This window comes from Seriola aureovittata, chromosome 1 (genome assembly GCF_021018895.1).
Source record: "Seriola aureovittata isolate HTS-2021-v1 ecotype China chromosome 1, ASM2101889v1, whole genome shotgun sequence".
NCBI classification, from domain to species: Eukaryota; Metazoa; Chordata; class Actinopteri; order Carangiformes; family Carangidae; genus Seriola; species Seriola aureovittata.
Window position 1 is genome coordinate 32,893,749 of NC_079364.1, and position 22,160 is coordinate 32,915,908.

The following is a 22,160-nucleotide window of genomic DNA, read 5'->3' on the forward strand; positions in this document are numbered from 1 at the left end:
AAGAAGTGAACCTGATCACAGATTATGATTCACATGAGCCACTGAAATAAATGTTGGATCAATTTCTCACAAGCCGCAGATCTTCAGAACATCCTGACATTAAAATTACATTTTTAAGACGGATCAAGAGAAAATTAACTTTATTCAGATCTATCAACTGAGACAGAGACAGGTCTGAATAAAGTTAGAATCAAGATCTCATGAGATCTCACAGCGCAGATCTCTTCTCTCTGTTGGTTGTGGCTCTGGTTTCCTTGCTGCGGTAGAGCTACTGTCACTTTCCAACCACAGAAGTTAAGAGGGACTGCTATACGTGCAACCATGAATTAAAAGATTAAACTGAAATAAAACTTGTATTTCTTTGCTTTATAATACTATTATTGTCATTATTATTGAACTGTTTTTGGAGGGAAAACACAGAGTATCAGACTGATATGATCTTGTGCTGGGTTGATCAGATATAAGCCAGCAGATAAAAACGAGCAGCAAAATCAGGCGCAAATTCATATTGTATGATAATGCCGACTTAAGAGACCAAGTGTAGACCATATCTTACCATTGGCGCTGCTTGTAATACGTTATCTTCTGTAATAGAGTATTTGGTGGTACTCAGTTGGTTACAATCTGCAACCTCACCACTAGATGCCACTAAAGCCTACACACCACTGGTATTTTAAACTTGTAACTATTCGTTTTATTTTGGACGGCTGTGACCGGAAGTCGTTGTTTCATGTTTTACTGCTGCGACTTGACGGTTGTAACTGTTCAGTGTAGCGTCCAGCCTCCTGTCAGCAGCTGGGGAACAGCCTAACAGCACGATGAGAGAGGACAGACCGGAGAAAAGCCGTTAACACACCGCAAAGATGGAGGACGACCTGGCGTCAGAGGATGATATCTGTAAGTACCGTTACCGTATAGTATGTGTGTGCGTGTGTGTGTGTGTGTGTGTGTGTGTCGCGCGCGCGCTATCATCTGGCAGCAGCAGGATGTCCGTGTTGACCACAGGGGCAGACGTTACACACTCACAGCTTGGAGGCTGTTTCACTTGTTTTACTCCATATCTCAGTGTGTTCTGTTGTGAATGTGACGATGGACGGTAACGTAAAGAGTACTGTTCATTCTCTGTCACCTATTAAAATAAACAGCCCTCTTTTGCCGCATGTGTTCCTCATAAAAATCGGGAAAAGGCTGTTGTGAGGAAGAGTTTCCACATTTGAAGTGAAATATCTCCCTGTATGAGAGAAGCTCGCTGTGGCACCAATTTACAAGAATTACGTGAATGACCAGGAAACGTCATTAAAGGATGGTAACGTCACCTCCATGTGATTGTGGGAAGTCACTGACTGGGCTTGTAGTGTTAAACTCCTGTTATCATGCTGCGTGCACTGACTTGCACCACTGTTCAGTACTGTAAAGAAAATCAAACTTCTGGCCCAACATAGGCTTGGGTCCTCGGCCCAAGTCTGGCCCATATCTGGCAGAGTCGGCTGTTATCCTCCCCTATTGGCTGACAGCAGGAAGATTTCTTGTGTGTGTGCCAGAATTAGTCCAGATATGTACTGTATATGGGCCATATTTGGGCCATGGAACCGGGCCAGAAAAATGTGGCCCAATTGAGGGCAACATTTATTTTTTTATCCAGTGCTTAACACTGCTATTGCCAGTAATGCATGGGTTTTGTTAAGTTGGAGGTTCAGAAAAAGTGAACTATCATCATGGGAATCAGGTTGGGATGATCAACCCTCTGACAGAGGTTTATTCTCAGGGAGAATGCTGCTATTTATTCTCAGGGAAAATAAACCTTTGTCATGAAGGAACATGAAGGGAAAACACACATGGGCTGCTGCTGCTTCTGAAATGAAGCGAATAGAGATTAGACAACAAAGTAGTCTCATGTCCTTCAAGAAAAAGGATAAATAAAGTTTTCAGAGACGAACATGAGCAAAGTATAAGAACCAACGTGTAACATAAACTTCTCTTAACTGAACTGCCGTCCTTGCAAACGGTGAAAAAGAATGAATGAATGGGAGTGGAGTTTTAAATAACCTTGTAGTGACCAGGTGAACTCAATCTGGTCAATGAGGTGTGGTAAGGGTGAAAACAAGAGTGATGAGGAGTGATGAGGAAAGGAAAGGAAGTGAGGTAGGTAAAGAAGGGAAGAGGAAAATGAAAGAAAATAGGGATCTTTACTACAGGTTTAATGCCTAAGTCTTGGCCATTGAATACACAATGGTTTTCACTGGTGTTCAGAACAGACACTTTTACACTTGACATCTCCTCATCTGTCCTTTCTGACAGTGCTGTGGTCAGAGAAGGAGTTCCACGATGCTGCAAAGAGGAACGACACAGGGAAAATGCAGGAACTGATCAAGAAGGGTGTGGACGTCAAGGCCAAAAATAAAGTAAGGGCAAACGTGGACACCTTTCTGTGACTTATATCTATATCTGCCTATAATATCTACATTCAAGAGCACAACACCCCATTCACTGGCTGTCCAACTATGAAATGTCAAATGGTCTGCTGTGATAAAAGGTCTTGTACATGAGCCGCTGAGTCAGACTGAATGTATTGTATTGTCCAGTATACAGTCTAGCAGAGCAGAGGATTTTACTTTTAAATAACCAATCAACTGCAGCTGAAGGTTCTTGTTTTGACAAGTGACTGTGAATCACTGTTACATTTTCTACAGTCAAAGTTTAAAATCTGTTGATAGATTTTTAAAGCTCATTAGCACAGTAAACCCTGCCCATGTGTGCAGTGTCCACCAACATGTCTGCCACAGTGTTCTGTAAATAAGGCTTAAATAAGAGAACATCTTCATCAATTCCACAACATGTGCTGCAAATACTGACAACACAAACTGATAGATAGAATAGATAGAATAGATCTATCTATCTATGTATCATTCACTCACTCACTCACTCACTCACTCACTCACTCACTCACTCACTCACTCACTCACTCACTCACTATCGGAATTAAGGCAAAAATAACTTCCCAGCCAGGTTCATCACTTTTTAGTGTCCCCTGGAAACACTTCCGTTGTGTTGTGAGTATTTGCAGCTCATGTGTTGTCAAACTGATGAAGATGAACTGATGTTGTGTTTTATCTGTTTGCATGTGTTTTCTTAAGATGCAGTACATTGAGCTCTCGGGGCCACTGTGAAATACAGTGTTCATACTAAACAATGAGGCATGATTCCATGTCAGTGTGTTATGTCAAATATTAATAGGTTTGAATAGAATAAATCAGATCAGATAAAACTAATCATTAATTACATATTAAAAATACATTTTTCACAACTCACAAAATTTCAAGTCCTTATTTTATAATTGAGCAGACGGCATCCTGTATGCAGACTTCTTTTATTGGGAGTGTTACACACTTTTGATGCCATCACCACACTGTAGCAGTAGACCAAAAGGAAGTGAGGCGTGTTAATGTACACAACTCAGGATAGAGAGAGCTACACTACTGAACTCTGACGTCAGACTGTGTGGTTACTATGGAGATATCAGCTGATGCCTCCAGTGAACCATCAGACCGTTCTCACAGCAGATACTCTAACATGAGAAAGAAGATTAATAATGACACATTAGAACAAACCAGTTCTGGGTGTATGTGCTGTCACTGATGTACTTCACTGAGCCATCACTAATGTATGTGATGGAGTTACTGTGACTGGCCTTCATATGTTATACAAACAGAGGCCTCAGGTGAGACTGAACAGGTGCTGTTACCTGCTCACAGCCTCAGGCTCATTTCTAAATAGTATCAACTAAACAACATGTTCACTGAACAAACTGACCCAACAGAATGAGACATGAGGGAACATATATAGTGGCTTGCCCAAACCAATTTACACACAAAGGGCACAGTTAACTAAACCCAAACCTCCACCCACCCACCTACCCACACATGAGGCATCAACAGTTGGCTTGGCCCAATCAGCTGGCTCCCAGATTTAAGAGTCCTCAGCATCAGCCACACCTTTTGCTCCACCAGGAAGGGTCCTCCCAACAACCATGGTAACACAACGCAGAACACAAGAAGCAAATGATTAATAAACAGAAAATTGCCTATGTAACCCTACAGTGTTAAAATGTGTGCGCTACATATAAGACAATGCAAGGTTAAAGCAAGTAAACTGATTCTAAAATAATCAAAGAGTGTGTTATTAAATGTTAAGGTGTAATTGACTGTAAATGAAAGAACCTGTGTTGATAACTAATGAGGTGAATTAGGATTGGAATGATATTACCCTGTTTGGCTGATGCCATCACAGGATCACTGAGCCCTGTCCGTCTCTGTCTGTCTGCCTGTCTGTCTCTGTCTGTCTCTCTCTCTGTACAGATAGACAGGAAGGCTCTGCACTGGGCGGCAGGAGCAGGGAATGAACAGGCTCTTCGTCTCCTCCTGGACCACGACACTGAAGTTGATGAGGCGGACATTGTGTGTACACAAGTTTGTCGTTTATGACCATTTACTATTGAACTCATTCATTCCATCTTTTATATTAGATTTAGCCAGAGTGGCTATGATGAGAGCGGCACTCAGCCTGATGCTGAGTAAGTAAGCTTTCTGAAATAAAAGAAATATTTAGTGGGGCAGGGACAGACCGAGCCCAGCAGGGAAACCACTCTCCAGTGGTTTCAGAAAGTATTCACTAAATCTCAACACAACAAAAATCTCTCATTTTCAAAAGTCTTCCGAGCCTTGATTGAGCTCTTTGAAACACACCGTTCAGCAGCTCTGAACCTAGATCTGGTCAACTCATTCTTCACTTTCAGTTTTCGATTTTTAATGCATTTGTGGAAACTTCTAAAAACAAGTTTTCACTTTATCATTGAAAGTTAATGAGTGTAGACTGATGGGAAAAAATGTCAGTTTTATCAATTTAAATTTAAACGTACAACACAATAAAGTGTGTACAGTTCTACCACCCTCACTGTTGTCAATGTTTGTCCACAGTTTGGCATGAACGCTCTGCTGCTGGCCTCCTGGTTTGGTCACCTGAAGATCCTGCAGATCCTGGTGTCCTGTGGAGCAAAGCTCAGCTGTGTGAACAAGGTCAGAGAGTGATTGATCTCAGCATCACTACAGAGTCAGAGGTTGGTGTCTTACGGATGTGTGTGTGTGTGTGTGTGTGTGTGTGTGTGTGTGTGTGTGTGTGTGTGTGTGTGTGTGTGTGTGTGTGCGTGCGTGTGTGTGTTTGTGTGTGTGTGTGTGTGTGCGTGTGCGTGTGCGTGTGTGTGTGTGTTAGGATGGTCTGACTATGCTGCACTGTGCTGCTCAGCGAGGCCACATCAGAGTGTTGGAGTTCATCATGGAGGACCTGGAGGACATCTGTCTGGACAGAGAGGACAAGGTGACTGTTGACTCATCTACACACATAGGTGTAGGTTTGCATATGGACAGTAGGGACATGTTCCAACCAAAATTTGAGTGAACTTGTTGGCACTATGTTTGAAGTGAAGTCATTAGATAATTCTGATGTGCCCTCTCAGAGGCTACGTCTCCAAGAAACTGATCTAGGCTTGCTAGCATTTGATTGGCTGAAATGGCGGGGCCGATCTGGAGGCTGGACTTGAGAACTGACTTGTCCGTTCAGTATTCACTGTGTCTGCGTCTTCTACGCAACACCATGCGTCTCCCTCTTTCTCTCTTTCTGTTTGTGTGTTAGCAGAACCATGAGGTTCAGGGGGGAGAGTAGAGAATAGTTAATCGATCGCAGATGGTGTTTTTCTGATGGATTAAATAACATACAAATAAAATGTCAAAATGAGTCGCCCAGTATACCTGGGTGGCTGTTAATATACCTGGGCAGCTTAGTATAGTTTTTATTATTCCACGCCTGTGATAGTCAGAGCCAGAAGCATATTGTTTTCAGGATGTCAGTGTGTATTTCAGTAACGCCTTGACAAAACTCAAATTTGGCACAAACATTGGTGGTTCTTATTTTCTATGACTCTGGATAAACAGGGATGTAACCTGAAACCAGTCTGAGTGGAGGAGGCAGAGAACCACGAGGAGGTGATTCTAGTTTAAATGTAAATACAGATCTTATATGTTAATAAACCATTCAGTTGACATCAAAAGTCCTCTTTGTTATGGAGGGATTGTTGTGTCTCTACAAATGTTGAGACTAAACCTACGACCTTGTTAAAAAATGATTTAGTACAAACTGTGAATGTGTTTTTATGTGTATGTATACACAGTACAGTATATGTGTATGTATACACAGTACAGTATATGTGTATGTATACAGTACAGTGTAAGTGTATATATACTGTATATTATGTGTATGTATACAGTACAGTGTAAGTGTATATATACTGTACATTATGTGTATGTATACAGTACAGGTAGTACAGTATATGTGTATGTATACACAGTACAGTATACTGTATACACAGCGGCTCCTGTTTGTAACATGCTGACATCTCTACCAGGCAGGGAAGACAGCTCTTCACCTGGCGGCTGAACATGGACAACTGGAGGTGGTGGAGTTTCTGATTGGAATGGGTTGCACACATGGATTAAAGGACAAGGTAGACACACACACACACACACACACAGTAAATGTTTTATTTGTTATTCGCTGTCATGACGACACCTTGACCAAATGAAAATAAGCTGACATCCATCCATCACTTCAGAGATTTTAAGTCACAAACAAACATTACGAACCAGGATCTCTTCAGACTTTAAATCCTGTGTACAGATATTGCACTGAGGGGAAATACCTGCTAACAGCTGACTCCAAAAGTAAATATCTTCACACTGCTTCTCAGATAAACTGAAGCAGATGACAGCATTTGATAAATCAGCACATGGTCAAACTGAACTTCACTGCAGCTGCCACTGTGATCAGGTCAGGGCTTTGTTCAGGTTTATTTTACAGCTGAGGAGAGGAAGGCCACGGTCAGTGGTCCTCATGACTTCTGTACCATAGAGATGCATACTACACTGTACATTGACAAATAAAACTTTGAACTGCTATTTAGTGGCAACATCGCTCATACCTGAAACATAAAATACAATAACATAATTATATTATAAAAAAAAAGATATTAAATGTTGGATATCCCCCAAGCTTAACACAGGCTCATCTGGTAGGTCTGTTGTGATACATCCAAGAAAACAGGTTGGATACCACTGGTTTATTGATTTATTGATTTATTTCAAAGTGAATGGAACATCAAGCCAACACACTGAGGAGGTTGGTCTGTGAACAAACTGTTCTCTTCTCCTCTTCAGTTTAGTACCAAAATACCAGTAACCTGTTAACACGCCCTCAACATGTTCACAACCTGCACATCTCACACCCCGATCTGATATTGTTTTTCCTCCTTCTGTAACTCCAACTTATTTCTGTCCTGCTTTTGACCTTCATTGTTTTTGATTCGTTTGTCAAAGCAGTCTGTAAACTCTGTTTGTAAAGGTACTATATAGATAAAGTTATTATATTATTGTTTTCATAGATACATGTAAAGGAAGCTGTGGGTCACTGGTCGTTATATGTTGTTATGTCTTGTAATGTGTTGTCATGTACGGCCTGCAGGAGGAGAACACGGCCATGCATCTAACAGCGAAGTGCGGCCACACAGAGGTCCTGCAGAAGATCGTGGAGACCGGACTAGATGTGGATGAGAGGAACATAGTGAGTTCACTAGGCTGGTCTCAGATCAGTTTGCAGTTCTACACATCAAAACCTTTTTTACCCCCCCCAGTAATCACCTGTTTCTGTTTCCAAGACAACAAACATAACACAAGGATACAACATAAAATAAAACTCTAAAACCACTCAACTATCAAACAGAAATAGGAGAACATTTTCTGTTTTCTGTTGGAAGGACATAAAAGAATATTTTGTGACTCCATATTGAAATTCATACAGCAGGGCTCAGACAGACACACTGAACACTGATGGCATTAATTATGACACACGTTATCTCAAATCTCTGTAAGGATAATATGAATTGATGACATTTATAAAAATATCAAATGTCAACTTCACTGTGACATCATAATGTTCTGCCTAAACACTCTGTGTGTTATAGGATGGTCTCACAGCTTTGCACCTGGCAGCTGATGGAGGTCACTATGACTGTGTCAAGTTGCTGCTGGAGTCCGGCTGTAATGTCAACGCACAGACGAATGTACGGTTTGTTCATTTAAAGTCAAATATCATCTGTAATAAACAGGAGAGGTTAGGATAGGTTAGGTGAGGTTTATTAATGTTGTGACATCTTGTTTTGACCGCAGAGGAACATGAACGCTCTGCACTACGCTGCCCAGCACGGCTTTGACAAAGAGGCCAGTTTACTCCTGGAGGCAGGAATCAGCATCGATGCTGTCGACAATGTGAGTGATGTCACCTGTCATGTGACCTGTTTCTTGGCTTGTATGATGACTGGAAAAGAATTCCTGCTACGGAAGTTTATCCAAAATAGTAAGAATGCATAAATGTGTTTAATTTAACATTTTAGAGAATGTCTTCACACTGATGGTTCAGGTTCTTTCAGACAGGAGGTAGGGGTTGTTGCCTGTGTCTAGTGTTGGCACCTACTCGCTCTGTGAAAGCTGCTTGAATCCTGTCTGGAAGAAAACATTTCCACACTGACCTTTTCAAACGAAAAAGTACAAGACTGTTGCACGTCTCACCCCCCTGACCAATCAGAGGTACAGTTGTACATTTGTGCTGGGGTCTGTTGTACTTGTGACACCACCCACCTGTAGTGCTGCGCAGCAGTACATTGTTGAGTTTTGGACTGCACAGTTAGGGGACAGAGCACACACACATTTCAACCTGAGGGGCACAGGATGGATGAGCTGAGAGCTATCCATCCTCTCCACTGCTGCCTAAAACGGTGAGGGGGTTGGGTTCTAGGTCAAAATTGAGGATTAAGGAAAAGGTTTGGAAAATGTCTCTCCAGTATTTTTCCAGGCCTAGACATGTCCAGAAATGTGAATTAGGGAGGTCTCACCTCACATCGGGGTTAATATGAGATCATTTGGCGGTTTTAATTTAGTGAAGAGGGGCATGTCCTACACCAGCCAGTTTGTCATAGATAGCAGGTATTAAACTTTTGTGTGGTGGGTGTAAACTAGTATTACTAGTACTACTATCTTAGTGGAGGAAGTGTCTGGTTTGCAGGTACCTGGAGGAATGGGTACGAGGTAGGTCACACTTTTCGGAAAGTTGTTCAAATGATAAAAGATCTTCAGCGTTCACTATTCCTACTCTGCGATTCATGTAATGCAGGGTCCAGCAAAGAAGGTTGGAAAAGATGGCTGTATAGGAGAGGGCTAAAGAGAGAAAACTCCTGGCAACCAAAGTCTCTTACACTGTGCCAGACAAACAGATTATTACTCAGTTAATTTGGGGGGAGAAGGCTTGAGACTCCTAACAGTGAAAAGCTTTTTGACAGAATTCAGCTCCATTGCCTTGGTCTGTAGATGTGTATATTAACCACTCAATAATAAAAGCAGAGACTGTGACTGTGCCAAGCCTCCATTATTTTTAGATGTTTGAAGAGGGGGCTTGTTCCTGCATACGTAGGACAATATATACAATAATATAACTGAGTCTTAAGAGGAATACATAGTGTATATATAGATATAAGATATAAATATTTAGTTTTTTGTATATATTCACTGCATTAGGCACTGTTTCACATGATTTAACAGAGTAAGGAAATTGTCTTTAAAAAGACACGTGTTTTTTTGTGACTGAAAGGTAAGTCAAATATTTTGAACAATCTTAAAGGGGAAGTTAGCGTACTCTGGTGTAAGTGTCTCCGTTCACAGGGAAAAGGTCACTCTTTAAATTAAGTAAATTTAATTGGTTGAGAAATGACAGAAGTATCTGATCTTGATATGAAAAGAAAAGGTTGTTTGCATAGAGGAAAACTTCATGTCCAACTACCTTCCTCCAAATCCCTGAAATATCAGGCAGCTATAGAACTCAGAAGCACTAATGACTCTATTGACAGATCGAGTAGTGGGCTTAAAAGACGCCCTGAACAAGTTCCCTGTTAGAGGTTTCAGGGTTGTGACTGTGCAAAGTTCATGAGGATTGAAGAAGTAGGGCACAAGTATAATCATTTTATCCACGTTATCAATCTTGGTCCAGAGTCAAATATTTTTTAAATTGCAAACAAGTACATCCACTCCACACAGTCACATACTTTCTTCTCGATTAGAGAGGACACATTCAGGAGTCACATCTGAGGGTGAGTAGAAGACATCAAATAGACAACGATTGACAAAGCCAGTTTGATCTTCGGATATGATTGATGGCAGAAAGTTCTCCATTCTACTGACCAAAACTTTGACATCAACGTTGAGGGTGTCACCATCTTCAGCACAATTTACAACCACATTATAGTGTGTTATAACCTGTTTATTAAATGTTTATATGCTGAGTCTGAATGCTAGAGAGGGGGGTGGGGTGAAAGTAAAGTGATACTTGATGATGCTGTTCTTACAGCCACTAAACAAGCTCTTGTTTTCCGGCTCATTCACACATCTGATGAAATGTTCGTCTTCTTTATGTTTAAAACAGCAACACACCACAGCACTCCATGTGGCGGTGTTCAGCAGCCACACTGAGGTTGTGCGGCTGCTCATAGATGCTGACTGTGACCTGGACGTCACTGACTGTGTGAGTACCAGCTTCTTGATCGCAGAACAGAGAGCCCGTTCCTCTGCAGGAGCTCAGTGTGAGCGGCAGTCCAACAGATCAGTGTCCTGTGCTTCACAGAGACAGCAGACGGCTCTACACATCGCAGCAGAGCATGGCTGGCAGGACCTGGCTGAGATGATGTTGATTTCAGGAGTTAACCTCAACATGGCTGACAAGGTACCACACAGCACAGACTCTCACCTGGACGGTCAGGACCGGAGGCTTCATGTCCGTCTGTCTCACTCTTCTGAACGTCATATCCTCACATCAACACTTTGAGGGAACTTCTCTAAATTTGGCACAAACGTGCAAGGTCAAAGGTCACTGTAACTGTGACCACACAGAAAAAGTACAATTAATACCTTTTATTAACTTCCTACATAGTCTTCACTACATATACAGTATGATTCTGGACAAGGAACAATAGAAATATACTTTAAATATCCAAAAATATAATGTAGATAAATACACTAGTTGAGTAAATGTACTTAGTTACATTCCACCACTGTTTATGTGTCTTTGGGTTTATTTACTGTTGTTAATTATTTTTGACATTTTAAACCCAAAAGAATTGAATAATTAAAAATAAAAAAAAACAAATAATCCACTTGCTGCACTATAATGAACATTGCAGGTATTAAATAGATATGTTTCCCTATATTTGTAAACCACTAAATGCCCTGATAATTATTAATAATATGAATGATTACAGTGATGATGTCACCAGCCTCGCAGATGGATGTGTAGTAGAGATTAAACCACCAAGTTCATGACCTTTTCTTGATAAATGTTAAACGTCAGTACACATATTGTAAACATGTCATCAGCCTGAGATTGAATAAATGTATATTATGGTCTGTAGAACTGCTGTATTTTATGGCTGAGCTTTGTTTTCTGTGTCAATTCTCTTTATATATTCTAATTTTGAATTTTACATCATATTTCCCTGATAATATCTTAACCTGAAGTGTGACTCCTGTATCTCTGTACATCATCTAGCGGATTGACAAGCTGCTTCTTTACTGTGTTGTTTTGACAATGTAATAAACACAGCAGGGGAAAACATGTCTGGAGGTGGCAGCCAGAGGAAACCACGTCATCCTGGTCGACATGATCATCAAAGCCGACCGCTTCTATAAATGGGAGAAGGTGAGTTTGTCATCAGTGGGTGTGACCTGCACTGGCTCAGATAGAATGACTTCAATGCAGTGATGAAGAAGAGAGTAAGAGCTTCATCACTGTCAGGAATCCTGTCGATTAAAGATTCTGTGTTCAGGTCAAATGAAGCTACAATAGTTATTATGTAGTTATTTAGTGATAAACTCTCCTCTGATTGTTAGAAGCTCTGTTTTGAAACCAGAGTCAAAACCATCCACTACCACTACACAAATATCTACTGATCTTAATTATTGATCACTTTATTGTAAACTCTTCTGTCCCTGTCAGGATCCTGTAGGAATGATGACTCAGTTTTTCCAGTGATCTGATTGGTCAGTAGTTTGGCTGTTGACAGGTTGGATCTGATTGGGAGCAGGTTAGGAGTTCAGCATCAGTTACCGTGGGGATTTACCCTGGTAAGAAGTGAACCACCTTCGTAGGACTGAAAACCCAGAGTTAAACCTGAAGTTACCTCGATAACCTCAGATCCTGCTTCGTAGTACAGACCTCTGGTGTTTTTTATTGATCTTATGTTGACACTGTTCTGAAGCACTGTTTTCTAGGACAGGTCAGTTATCTGCATGATGACTGTTAATCCTGAGTCAGGTTCAACAGAAACTTTTACAAAAACAACAAAGTTACTTTTGAAATTTGTATTTTTCACCATAGAGTCAGGACTCAATAGAAAACAAATGATGCACTGCAGCAGGATTCTTCCATTACCTTCACTGCTGTATGACAGGGTTCATACAGCCACAGCCATCTGGATTAGTTATTATGGGGTTGTTAACATGATTTACAGAGCCTTGATTTTATTTACATCTAATAGCAACATCCTGGACGTCCGCAGGAAAATTCAGATGAAGCATTGCTGTTTTTATTAGTTGTTAAATGTAATTTGAGAAGACTTTTCAAGACTCAGACTTGTGGACCCCACTGTTTGTATATAACTATATGGAGAACTGGTACTACTGTTGCCTTCAGGATCACATGAGCAGTGAGCAGGACTCCTGGGTGGGGAGGCCGCTGAGCTTCAGGCAGGACCACCAGCCGGAGACACAGCACCTCCGCTCAGTCCTGTGGAGCCTGGCCACCAAGCACCTCTGCCGCGGGGAGTGGAAGATTCTGGCACAACACTGGGACTTCAGTGACGCTCATATACGAGCTATAGAACAACAGTGGACAGGTGAGCCATGCTGAAACACACATTACACACAGATGCACTAAACACTGCTTCACAACACCTCAGCACAGGGACACACATATTTCCCAACCTCAGCACTGGTTCATTCTCTCTACCAGCTGTCTTAGTCAATACCACTCATGTCTGTACAGGGTTATGGAGCCAGGAGCTGATTAGCTTAGCGTCCTGTAGCTTTAAAACAAGTGACAGCCAGGCTAGCTGTTTCCTGCTGCATCCAGTCTTTATAAGAAGCCAATTGAGTCCTGGCTCTGGCTCCACAGTTAATGCACAGATATGAGAGTGGTATTGATCTTGTCTAACTCTCAGCAGTGTTTGATGTAGACCATGTCCACACCACTGCAGATATGAAGATGCTGTTTACAGTCACAAAGCATTGAACAGCAAGTTTGTCCCAGCCAGGGTCATCACTTTTTGTGTGTCTCCTGGAAACACTTGTGTTGTGTTGTGAGTATTTGCAGCTCATGGCTTGTTATATTGATGAAGATGTTTTCTGAGGTTGTTTGTGTTTTCTTAAGTTGCAGTGTGTTCAGCTCTGACTCTGTTTAGTCATTCAGTTCACTACAATCACAGTTTATCCCATGACTGACAGCAGAGCTCTCAGACAGTAGTTCACTAATAAAAGCTGCTGGTGAAGTCAGTTAAAGTGGTGAGTAGATCAGTTTAAAGATGTTTTGGTGCATGTCCTGAACACCTCTGATGTGTTCTGTCCATGTCTAATGGAAGAAATAGAGCAGTCCTGACTGTTGTCAACCACACTCACTGACTTGTATCAGATACTCATGTTTTCAGCTCAGGTGCAGCAAGTCAAGTTATCTGGTGACACGTCTGTTTGGATATATGGATGGAACAATCACAGTCTTAAGCCCTACTGTGCAAAAAAAAGTGGTCTTATATTTGTAATTTAAAACAGTTTTAAACACTCTCATTGAATATTAGTCTGTCAGCTAAACAGCTGCTTTCATTCCCTCTCCTGACAGAAAACAACAGATTGCAGCCACTTCATTATTCCTTCGCAACAGTCAGAGCCATATTGTTTTCCGGTTGTCCATCCAGCTCTTCCATTCTCGTGGACACGATATCTCAGTAACGTCGTGATGGAATGAAATTAAAATTCGGCACAAATATTCGCTAGGACTCAAGGATGAATTGATTAGATTTTGGTGGTCAAAGGGTCAAGGTCACGGGACCTCACAATACATGGTTTTGGCCTAGAGAATGCGATACCTCCGTAACACCTGAACAAAGATTCAAATTTGGCACAAATATTCACTTGGACTCAAGGAAGTCAGTTTGACCTCACAAAACACTTTTTAGCAATTACTCCAGACTTCTCACAGTAATTATGACAAAATTTCACACAAATGGTTCATATTTCATATAGGGATGTAATCTGAAACTAGTCTGAGTGGTGGAGGCACACAACGACGAAGAGGTAATTCTAGTTTTCAGTGTTGACTCCTCTCAGATCAGATCCAGATGGATATTAGTGTGTATTATAATTCTGAGTTGAACTTGTAGGTATGAAAAGCTTCAAAGAGCATGGTCACCGCATGCTGCTCATCTGGCTTCATGGAGTCGTGGTGGCGGGGGAGAACCCCATCAAAGGCCTGTACGAGGGGCTGGTGGAGATCTCCCGCACAGACCTGGCAGGTGAGACCATCACACTGCACCGTGCTCTATGTTCATGTCCATCAATGCTGTGGTGGGGGTGGGGGTGGGGTGTCAGTGATGTATCGGTGCATTACTTGCTGTCTCCTTGTTGTGTTGATCATCCAGAGTGTGTCCGGCAGAAGGCGAACGCAGAGAGCAGCTCTCCTAAGATGTGCTCTGCGATGTGATCTGTGTCACTCTGAGTGACTGTGAAGGTTTCACTTCACCCCTGAACTCTGTTTAACTATAAATGACCTGAGCTGAGCCAATCACAACACTTTGTATAATTTATGGCATGTTTATATTCACATTTTTAATCTGTTCTGACTCTGGTTGAGAGGATTTATTCTATGTTAGGGTGAGGGGACAATAAGATGGTTTTAATGTAAAATAACAGTTCTTTTTGTTGTTTTTTTAATGCATGTGGTGAACAGCTGCTGACACTATTCATACTGTATATACTGCTTTATCTCTGTACACAAAGGGCTGTAAACACACAACACATTTCAGATTATTATAAGGATTTATCATCCAGCCTCATATAATGTAAAGGATCCACCATAAAACCCATCATTTAATAAGGAATGTCACCTGGTATTAGGTTTGGGCCGATATTCAATAATATTGCAATATTTCCCACCAATGCAATATTTTTCATCATATCAATTTTTTGCTGTAACATAATATATGATTTAATATATTATTAAAAAAAAACAATTGAAACATAAAATATAACCCCTGTGATAATATCGTATATCAGGATTTTTGGGTTAGACTGCATTGAGATATTAAATTTTGGATATCAACCCTACCTGGTATCATGTGGGACTTGGATCCTGATCCACAAAATATTTACTATATACTGTATTTCTTTATCAAAAACTATATCTAGCAGCTACATAGAAATCCAAACTCCCCCCACCACATGCTTTCTCCTGAAAACATAAAGCTAAAGCTCTCCTTCCTTAAAGTTCCCCTCCAGACATGTTTCAAACTCTGTAAAAGTATTCTATGCTAATACTAATCAGCTGTGATTCATATTTAGTTGATCATGGTTTTCCCGAACAAACAGTCTCATCTCTTACATCCTGAGTGAGAAATGTGGATCAGGCCTTGAGCCCCGCCCACCACCTGCTGGCTCCAGGTGGACAGGTGAAAGAGCAGAGAGCATCAAGATGGTTAGAGGAGGAAACATCAGAGAGACTCAGCCACATGTTTGAGCCTCAGTCAGACCCAGACTCAGATGAGGAGTCTGAGACCAGAACCAGAGACTAGCAGACGGATCAGAACACTTAGCGTAGTTAGCATCTTTTATCTGTTTATGTTGTTTGTTAGCTTGTAACTGGCAGTGGCTGACACAGTGTCAGTGGTTCTGCTAATGCTAACTGTCTCTCTGTACTGACAAGGTTTCAGGCTTATTTAGACCCGCCCCCAATCCCCACCAGTTGACAGGATTGGTTCCTTAGGTGTTGATGATCATTTCTCATCATATGTCTATTATATAAAAACATCATATGGGAGTTTGGCTCCAAAAGAAACTCAGAAAGAAGTTGTTATGCTTAATATGGAAGCAAACAGCTGCCTGCTTACACATCAGCAGACACTGATGAGCATGTGACACTGAAGTGCATTCAGACTGAATGAGAAGCAGGTTTTGTCCTCGTATTATTTGCAGGAGCTGGAGCCTGATCAGAGAGCCTGGAGGCAGACTCGAGACTAAGCCAGTGTTTTAGTTTCATGGTCCAGTCCAAAGTTCACATGTAACAAAAATGTGAAGAAAGAACAACTAAACTGAATTTATTCTTACACAGCAAAATTCACATCAGCTTAAAGATTATGGATCATGGACATCTAATGAACAAACAGAGCAGAAGTATCATGGTTAGGGCTCCTCGATTTTAACCATAGGCCGATGTCCAATCATTACCCTGTGAAAGCCGATATGATCGTTATGATACCCCATGAGCGAGAGAGAGAGGAGTGACCACAACTCTCTCTCTCTCTCTCTCTCTCTCTCTCTCATGGATACCCTGCATGTTGACTGCAGCATCTGTTACAAGGCATTTTACCTTGTTCCTCTCCACCATGAGGTTAGTTTCACCTGAGCCGTGTGGCTTCTGAGTGGCTGCTGGGAAGATTTTCACTCAGGTGAGGTGTTAAAGGTGCTGACCAAAAACAAGAGGGTTGTAGATGTCAAAAGAGATAGACTGAGCACATGAGCAGCTTATATTGCCTTTAAGGTCCAAATGATCTACATTCAGCCAGTTACCTGCTCAGGTTGGCCAGCCTCCTGACAAGGGGAGGAGCATCACAACTTCCAACAAAAGTAGTTGTAAGTACGTGTGTGATTTTATGCGACTTAACATGATGCCTGCTGGACTTAAAGCAGTGCATTCTGGTTAGAAAGTTTGTCCGACTTTTGCTGCAGAACATCATCATGTCACATGACATTAAAACCTCACAGGAGCAAGGCACCTTCACTTTTCTGAGGCAGGTTCTGCAGTTTCTCACCTGTGTGATGACTGAGCTTTGTCCTGATTGGCTGAAGGCTTCACTGACACACATGACATGTTTTATGTATTTATTCTAAGAACTTCAGTTCCTCTTTTACTGTTCCTTCAGTTTATTTGAGCTCCTCCTTCTGAAAGCTCAGTTTTTACATATGGACACCAACACTATAGTTTTCATTTCCAGTTTGTTATTATGAAAGCATTCTTACAGGTCAAGATTTATTCTTTAGATTTCTCTTCACCTCCTGGCAAAATGGTGGCCCTTGTTTTTTATTGTCAAGTCTGTGGTTCTCAATGAATAAATATTTTTACTTTTTATTTATTTACCATCAAATACTTTGGGCTCCATAATAAACACTGAAAGATCTGTGGATGCTGCTGATGCCTTTAAAAAGCAGCTCAAGGTCCAGAGGTGCAGACTTCACTTCTCCTGTTTTATTCATCTGTTGATGTGAAGTACTTTGCCCTCGAATGGTGCTATTAAAAAAAACTTGATTCACTCACTTCACCAGGAGAGTGACGACACCAGCCACACACTGCAGCAGCTCTCACACACATCAATACTCTGTAGATATCATCATATCACCACATGGAAATGTACTGGTAAAGCTGCCACCATTTTTGGGCAGAACTCGAACAATGGCTGTTGTATTAGCACAGGAAACATGAGCGGGTCACCCTGGTTACAACAAATGATCTAAAGTGCAGTTTTGCTCAGTGTTGACATGATCACTCACTATCAGCTGTTAACATCCATTAGCATTAGTAATATACAGTGTTTAACCTACTGTCCCCACTGCAAGCAATAGACCATTTACAGGATGCAGTTTAATGATGCAAAAAACACATGACATTTCGAGCAAAAAAAAAACTTTTCTATTTTGATCTAAACTTTGCTTTATTGTTTTATGATTTACTGGATAATTTCACTTCTTCTAAACCTCTTTGGTTGATGTCATCATAACCCATAAACATATGCTGATGATGGGTCACAAGTTGCTTTATTTTGAAGGGTGACAAGCCAAAAGGTTGGGAAGTGCTGTTCTAGATGACTGGGCATCCTGCAATGGTGTGGTAGGAAACAGGAAATGGTTAAAACTATGACCAAAAAAATCCAGCTTATATAAAACTGAACTTAAGGAGTTGTGTGTATATCTGTATTTATGTTTATGAATCCACTGATTCACTAAACTGAGAGTTTGAAATGGTTTTGAAACACTGCACCATGTGTTTAATGTTTTCATGTATTCCTCTCGGTTTCACTCTGACCAAAACAAATTGAATCACAGTTCTGTTTTTGTTATATATGTACAGTATTTCCATTTCTACTTGAATTTCTTTGTGGAGCCACTCTGTGCATGTTCAGAGTTTTAAATCACGTGTGTGTGGTATAGATATAATCTGTGTTAAATGTATAAACTTCTAATGTAATTGTGAACTTGACTCATTCATGAGATCAGTAAAAACTATACTTTGAAAACAAGTGTCTATGTTGCAGTGTTCTCCTACAAATCTGGACCGTCATCTACCTGAGTGAAGAGCCTGTGGTCGGGTATCACAAGTGGGCCAACAAATCATTTGCAAAACAGTACAATTTTGGTGAAAACATGTCATTATAAAAAATATGTATAAATATGAATAATGTTTTGAAATGTTTTTTAAAAAAATTTTTTAAATTTATAAACTCAATGATAGGAACTTTTATGTTTTCGATTTGTTTGCTATTGCAGTCTGATTGTGCACTGAAAGATTACATCGATGGCAAAAACTGGAGCATCTAATCCTATGCTGCTTTCAGTTCAGTCCTGAATGTTCCATCGTTCTCATTAAAAACACATGATTCAGCCTCTGTATAGATAGATCACATGTGGGCAGCCAACATTTTTGAGATTTTCAAGTGGGTCATGAGTGGAAAAGATTAGGAACCACTGATCTACATCTACGTCTTTTACAGTAAAACTGTTCTGATGATGCTACACACAACTCAAACACACTCATTCAATGAGTGGGAGCTCCAGTTGCTCCAAAGCTGAATATGATTTACAATTATATACTCTATACATAGGACACAGGACCATGGTCTGATTAACCTCTTAAACTCAGCATGGCCTTCAACCCAGCCACTACTCATCCTCTCTATGGCCTCCAGGTTCACACCCAGAGAGCAGATTATTTGGTCAGGAACCACCCAGTGTGCCTGTGCTGGAATAACCTGGCCTCATATTTTCTGTGCATCAGTTCACTTGTGGTAATTTGATTCACTTTGATCAGACTCTCCAAGAAACCTAACCACACTCACCTGCTCAGGTGTTTGGCTGTATAAATTCAGGGATGTGGCCTCATGACATCTAAAGAAACATATCACTTGTGTCTTTGATACAGATGAACTTATTTTCCCACTGCTCAACCATTTCTGTTGCAGTGCGTTTTCTTCTGTATTAGATTCCAGCCATAGTTCTCCCTTGTTGTAAGTGTGTGAGGTATTGTTCTGTAGTTTGAGGGTCTGAAAACTACTACTGGAAATGTTCCTGGTTCCCAAACTAAATTAAACAACCTTAACACTCCAAGCAGTGCACTGTCATAACAAATACCATCTATCCCTGATGAATTTGGTCACATAAATGGCCCTCTTTAATTCAAACAGACTGACAGCTAAATCTAGACTTTCTCTTGACATGGTGTTTCTTACATTCACACCTGGATTCTGTGTGAGTGTCATCTCTACACTGTCACTGAGGAATTATCTGAACTGTGAAGTTTGCGAGAACTTCTGTCTCTTCCTTTATTGCTGACAGCCTTCTTGTTTCTCCTGGTTCCACTCATTCCTCTTATCATTCCGTCCATGGTTACACTCTCTTCACTCCCTCCCTTCAGTATTTGCTAAATGTATAATGTATAACTGCAGACAACCTTTTATTATTGAAATCATCTAGTAAATCAGTAAATTTATGTAAATGTATCATTAAATAATCACATCTGACCAGGGTTCAAACTACGGGGGATGAAACATTTATATAATCGTCTTACCTGTGATTGTAAATAGTACAGCATATTCCCTATATTCATGCCTGGAATATGATTTCAGACACCTTTAAACTGGACTGTACCATTGTAACATGTCACATCTCCCTGCCTCACTCCATCCTCAACTCTCTGCTCCTGTGTCTCACAGACACTGTACGTAAAAATAATTAGCAGTAGCTAACGGTCTAGCTTGTTTCATACACTTTACTTTCTTGCCTTTAGAGTTTCTGAATTAGATTGTGTCCAGTATCTACAGATGAACGCTAATGTTAGCTAGTTTGTAACGTTAGCCTTAAGTTACAGTTTAGCTAACTAATGTTAGCTAGCTGATAGCGTGTCCTTTCATTTCCAGTGTTAGCTTGTTATTTTATTACCAATATACAATTTCATATATGATCTAATGTTACAAACACTGGGGCTCAGTCATGAGCAGTGAGACAATGGAGGAATTACTGTTGTAGAGATATGTTTAGATCAATATAGAGTATTAATTCATGTTAATAGTCGTGTGTGTGTGTGTGTATGTGTGTGGTGGTTTAGTCTTTTACCTTTATGATATTAGCTTCTATAATAGACACTCTCTTGTTTTCCCTCAGTAATTCAGGAGTTTTACCTGTTGGCTCATTGGACAATATTAAACTCCATGTGTGCCCAGCACCTCATTGTACAGTAGTAAGCTACGTGTCTGCTCTGCACTGGGTTTCCTTCATCCTGGAGAAATAGTTCACTACGATTGTCACTTTATAATTGGCACTCTGCATCTGACCTTGCTTAGTTCTTGAAATGTGTCACAGTTGGCTTTGTTGAATTTGCATCCCCGTACCTTCATTTCCTCTTTTACTCTCACCTTAATTCTTATTGGATACTGATCACTGCCCGCTGGTGATTAACTGTACACCTCCCAGGTTATGATACCTGCAATTCCATTGATACTAGTGCTGTTATACCCAGTACCTCTCCCATCACTCACACATATTAATCCCTTATCTCCCTAATCCTCTGTGACTAAACCATAAGCATCTATTTTCTTGATCCCCCACAGTGTGCTACCCCCGTATCCTGTACTTGCCCACCCACAGTATTCAGTGTGTTGAGGCACAATCTGTTACATGGGTAATAGTAATGAATTATTGCTAGTTCATCCTTTCCAGATCTTGACCACTTTTGGTTCGTGTTCTTTCTTTGAATTAAGATTAAATCTCATCCCATCATTTACACACGAGGCCACACCACCATTTTTCCCAGTCTTCTGATCAATCCTAACTCCTGTATAACCCTGTATGACAAAATCCCACTCTGTTCTCAGCCATGTTTCTTCTACACATATTATATTAGGCTTATCTTGTAGTTTGAAACAACCACTTCACATTTACTCAACTGCGTCACACCCTAGACCTTTGACTCCTAGATATTTTTCTGCTGATTTATATTATTTTTGATCTCTATAACATCAACATTGTACAGAACATCAGTGTCTTCCTTTTCTTTGCTACATCTCTCACTTGGTCTCGTCTTGTGATCTCTGCACTAATTAACTTATGTTAGATTTCCCTGGCTGCACAAATGCTTTCTCAGCTGCTTCAGTGTTTGCACTCTCTCGGGAAATTTTGAGTTACTGCTCTTCTGCAGCACTTCTCACACTCTCAGTAAGCCGAGCCATGCTCCCCTCCACAGTTTCAGCACTTAAGCTTAGCTCCTGTTTCACACTGTCCATCTTCATTTTCAATGGCACATCTTCAACATCCTTGTTTGCCTTTGCATTCTGCTACAAAGGCAATTCTGGAGAAAGACCGCTGATATATACCATGATTGTTCCATGAGGTAGTAAACTGGCTGCAGTTGCTGCTGCTATAAGCAATAACATGCAGAGAGGAGGAGACCTTTCCCATAACCAGCTATTGCAGACAGTGATACTCACAACT

General features: G+C 40.8%; 1 protein-coding gene across 1 annotated transcript; it reads left to right on the forward strand.

Annotated features, from left to right (window-relative positions):
* The first annotated feature begins 725 nt into the window (after positions 1-725).
* On the forward strand, positions 726-18,697 carry ankdd1a (ankyrin repeat and death domain containing 1A). Its single transcript, XM_056381542.1, has 15 exons — positions 726-897; positions 2,299-2,402; positions 4,356-4,454; positions 4,974-5,072; positions 5,266-5,370; positions 6,455-6,553; positions 7,567-7,665; positions 8,066-8,164; positions 8,271-8,369; positions 10,573-10,671; positions 10,771-10,869; positions 11,746-11,841; positions 12,835-13,036; positions 14,573-14,704; positions 14,831-18,697. Exons 1-15 carry the CDS (start codon positions 864-866, stop codon positions 14,890-14,892), a joined length of 1,527 nt encoding a protein of 508 aa, XP_056237517.1. The 5' UTR covers positions 726-863; the 3' UTR covers positions 14,893-18,697.
* The last annotated feature ends 3,463 nt before the right edge of the window (positions 18,698-22,160 follow it).

Coding starts and splice junctions, on each gene's coding strand:
- ankdd1a (XM_056381542.1), top strand. CDS start 864: ATGGAGGACGACCTGGCGTCAGAGGATGATATCT. Junction 7,666..8,065: donor ATGTGGATGAGAGGAACATA/GTGAGTTCACTA, acceptor TGTGTGTTATAG/GATGGTCTCACAGCTTTGCA. Junction 14,705..14,830: donor CTCCCGCACAGACCTGGCAG/GTGAGACCATCA, acceptor TTGATCATCCAG/AGTGTGTCCGGCAGAAGGCG.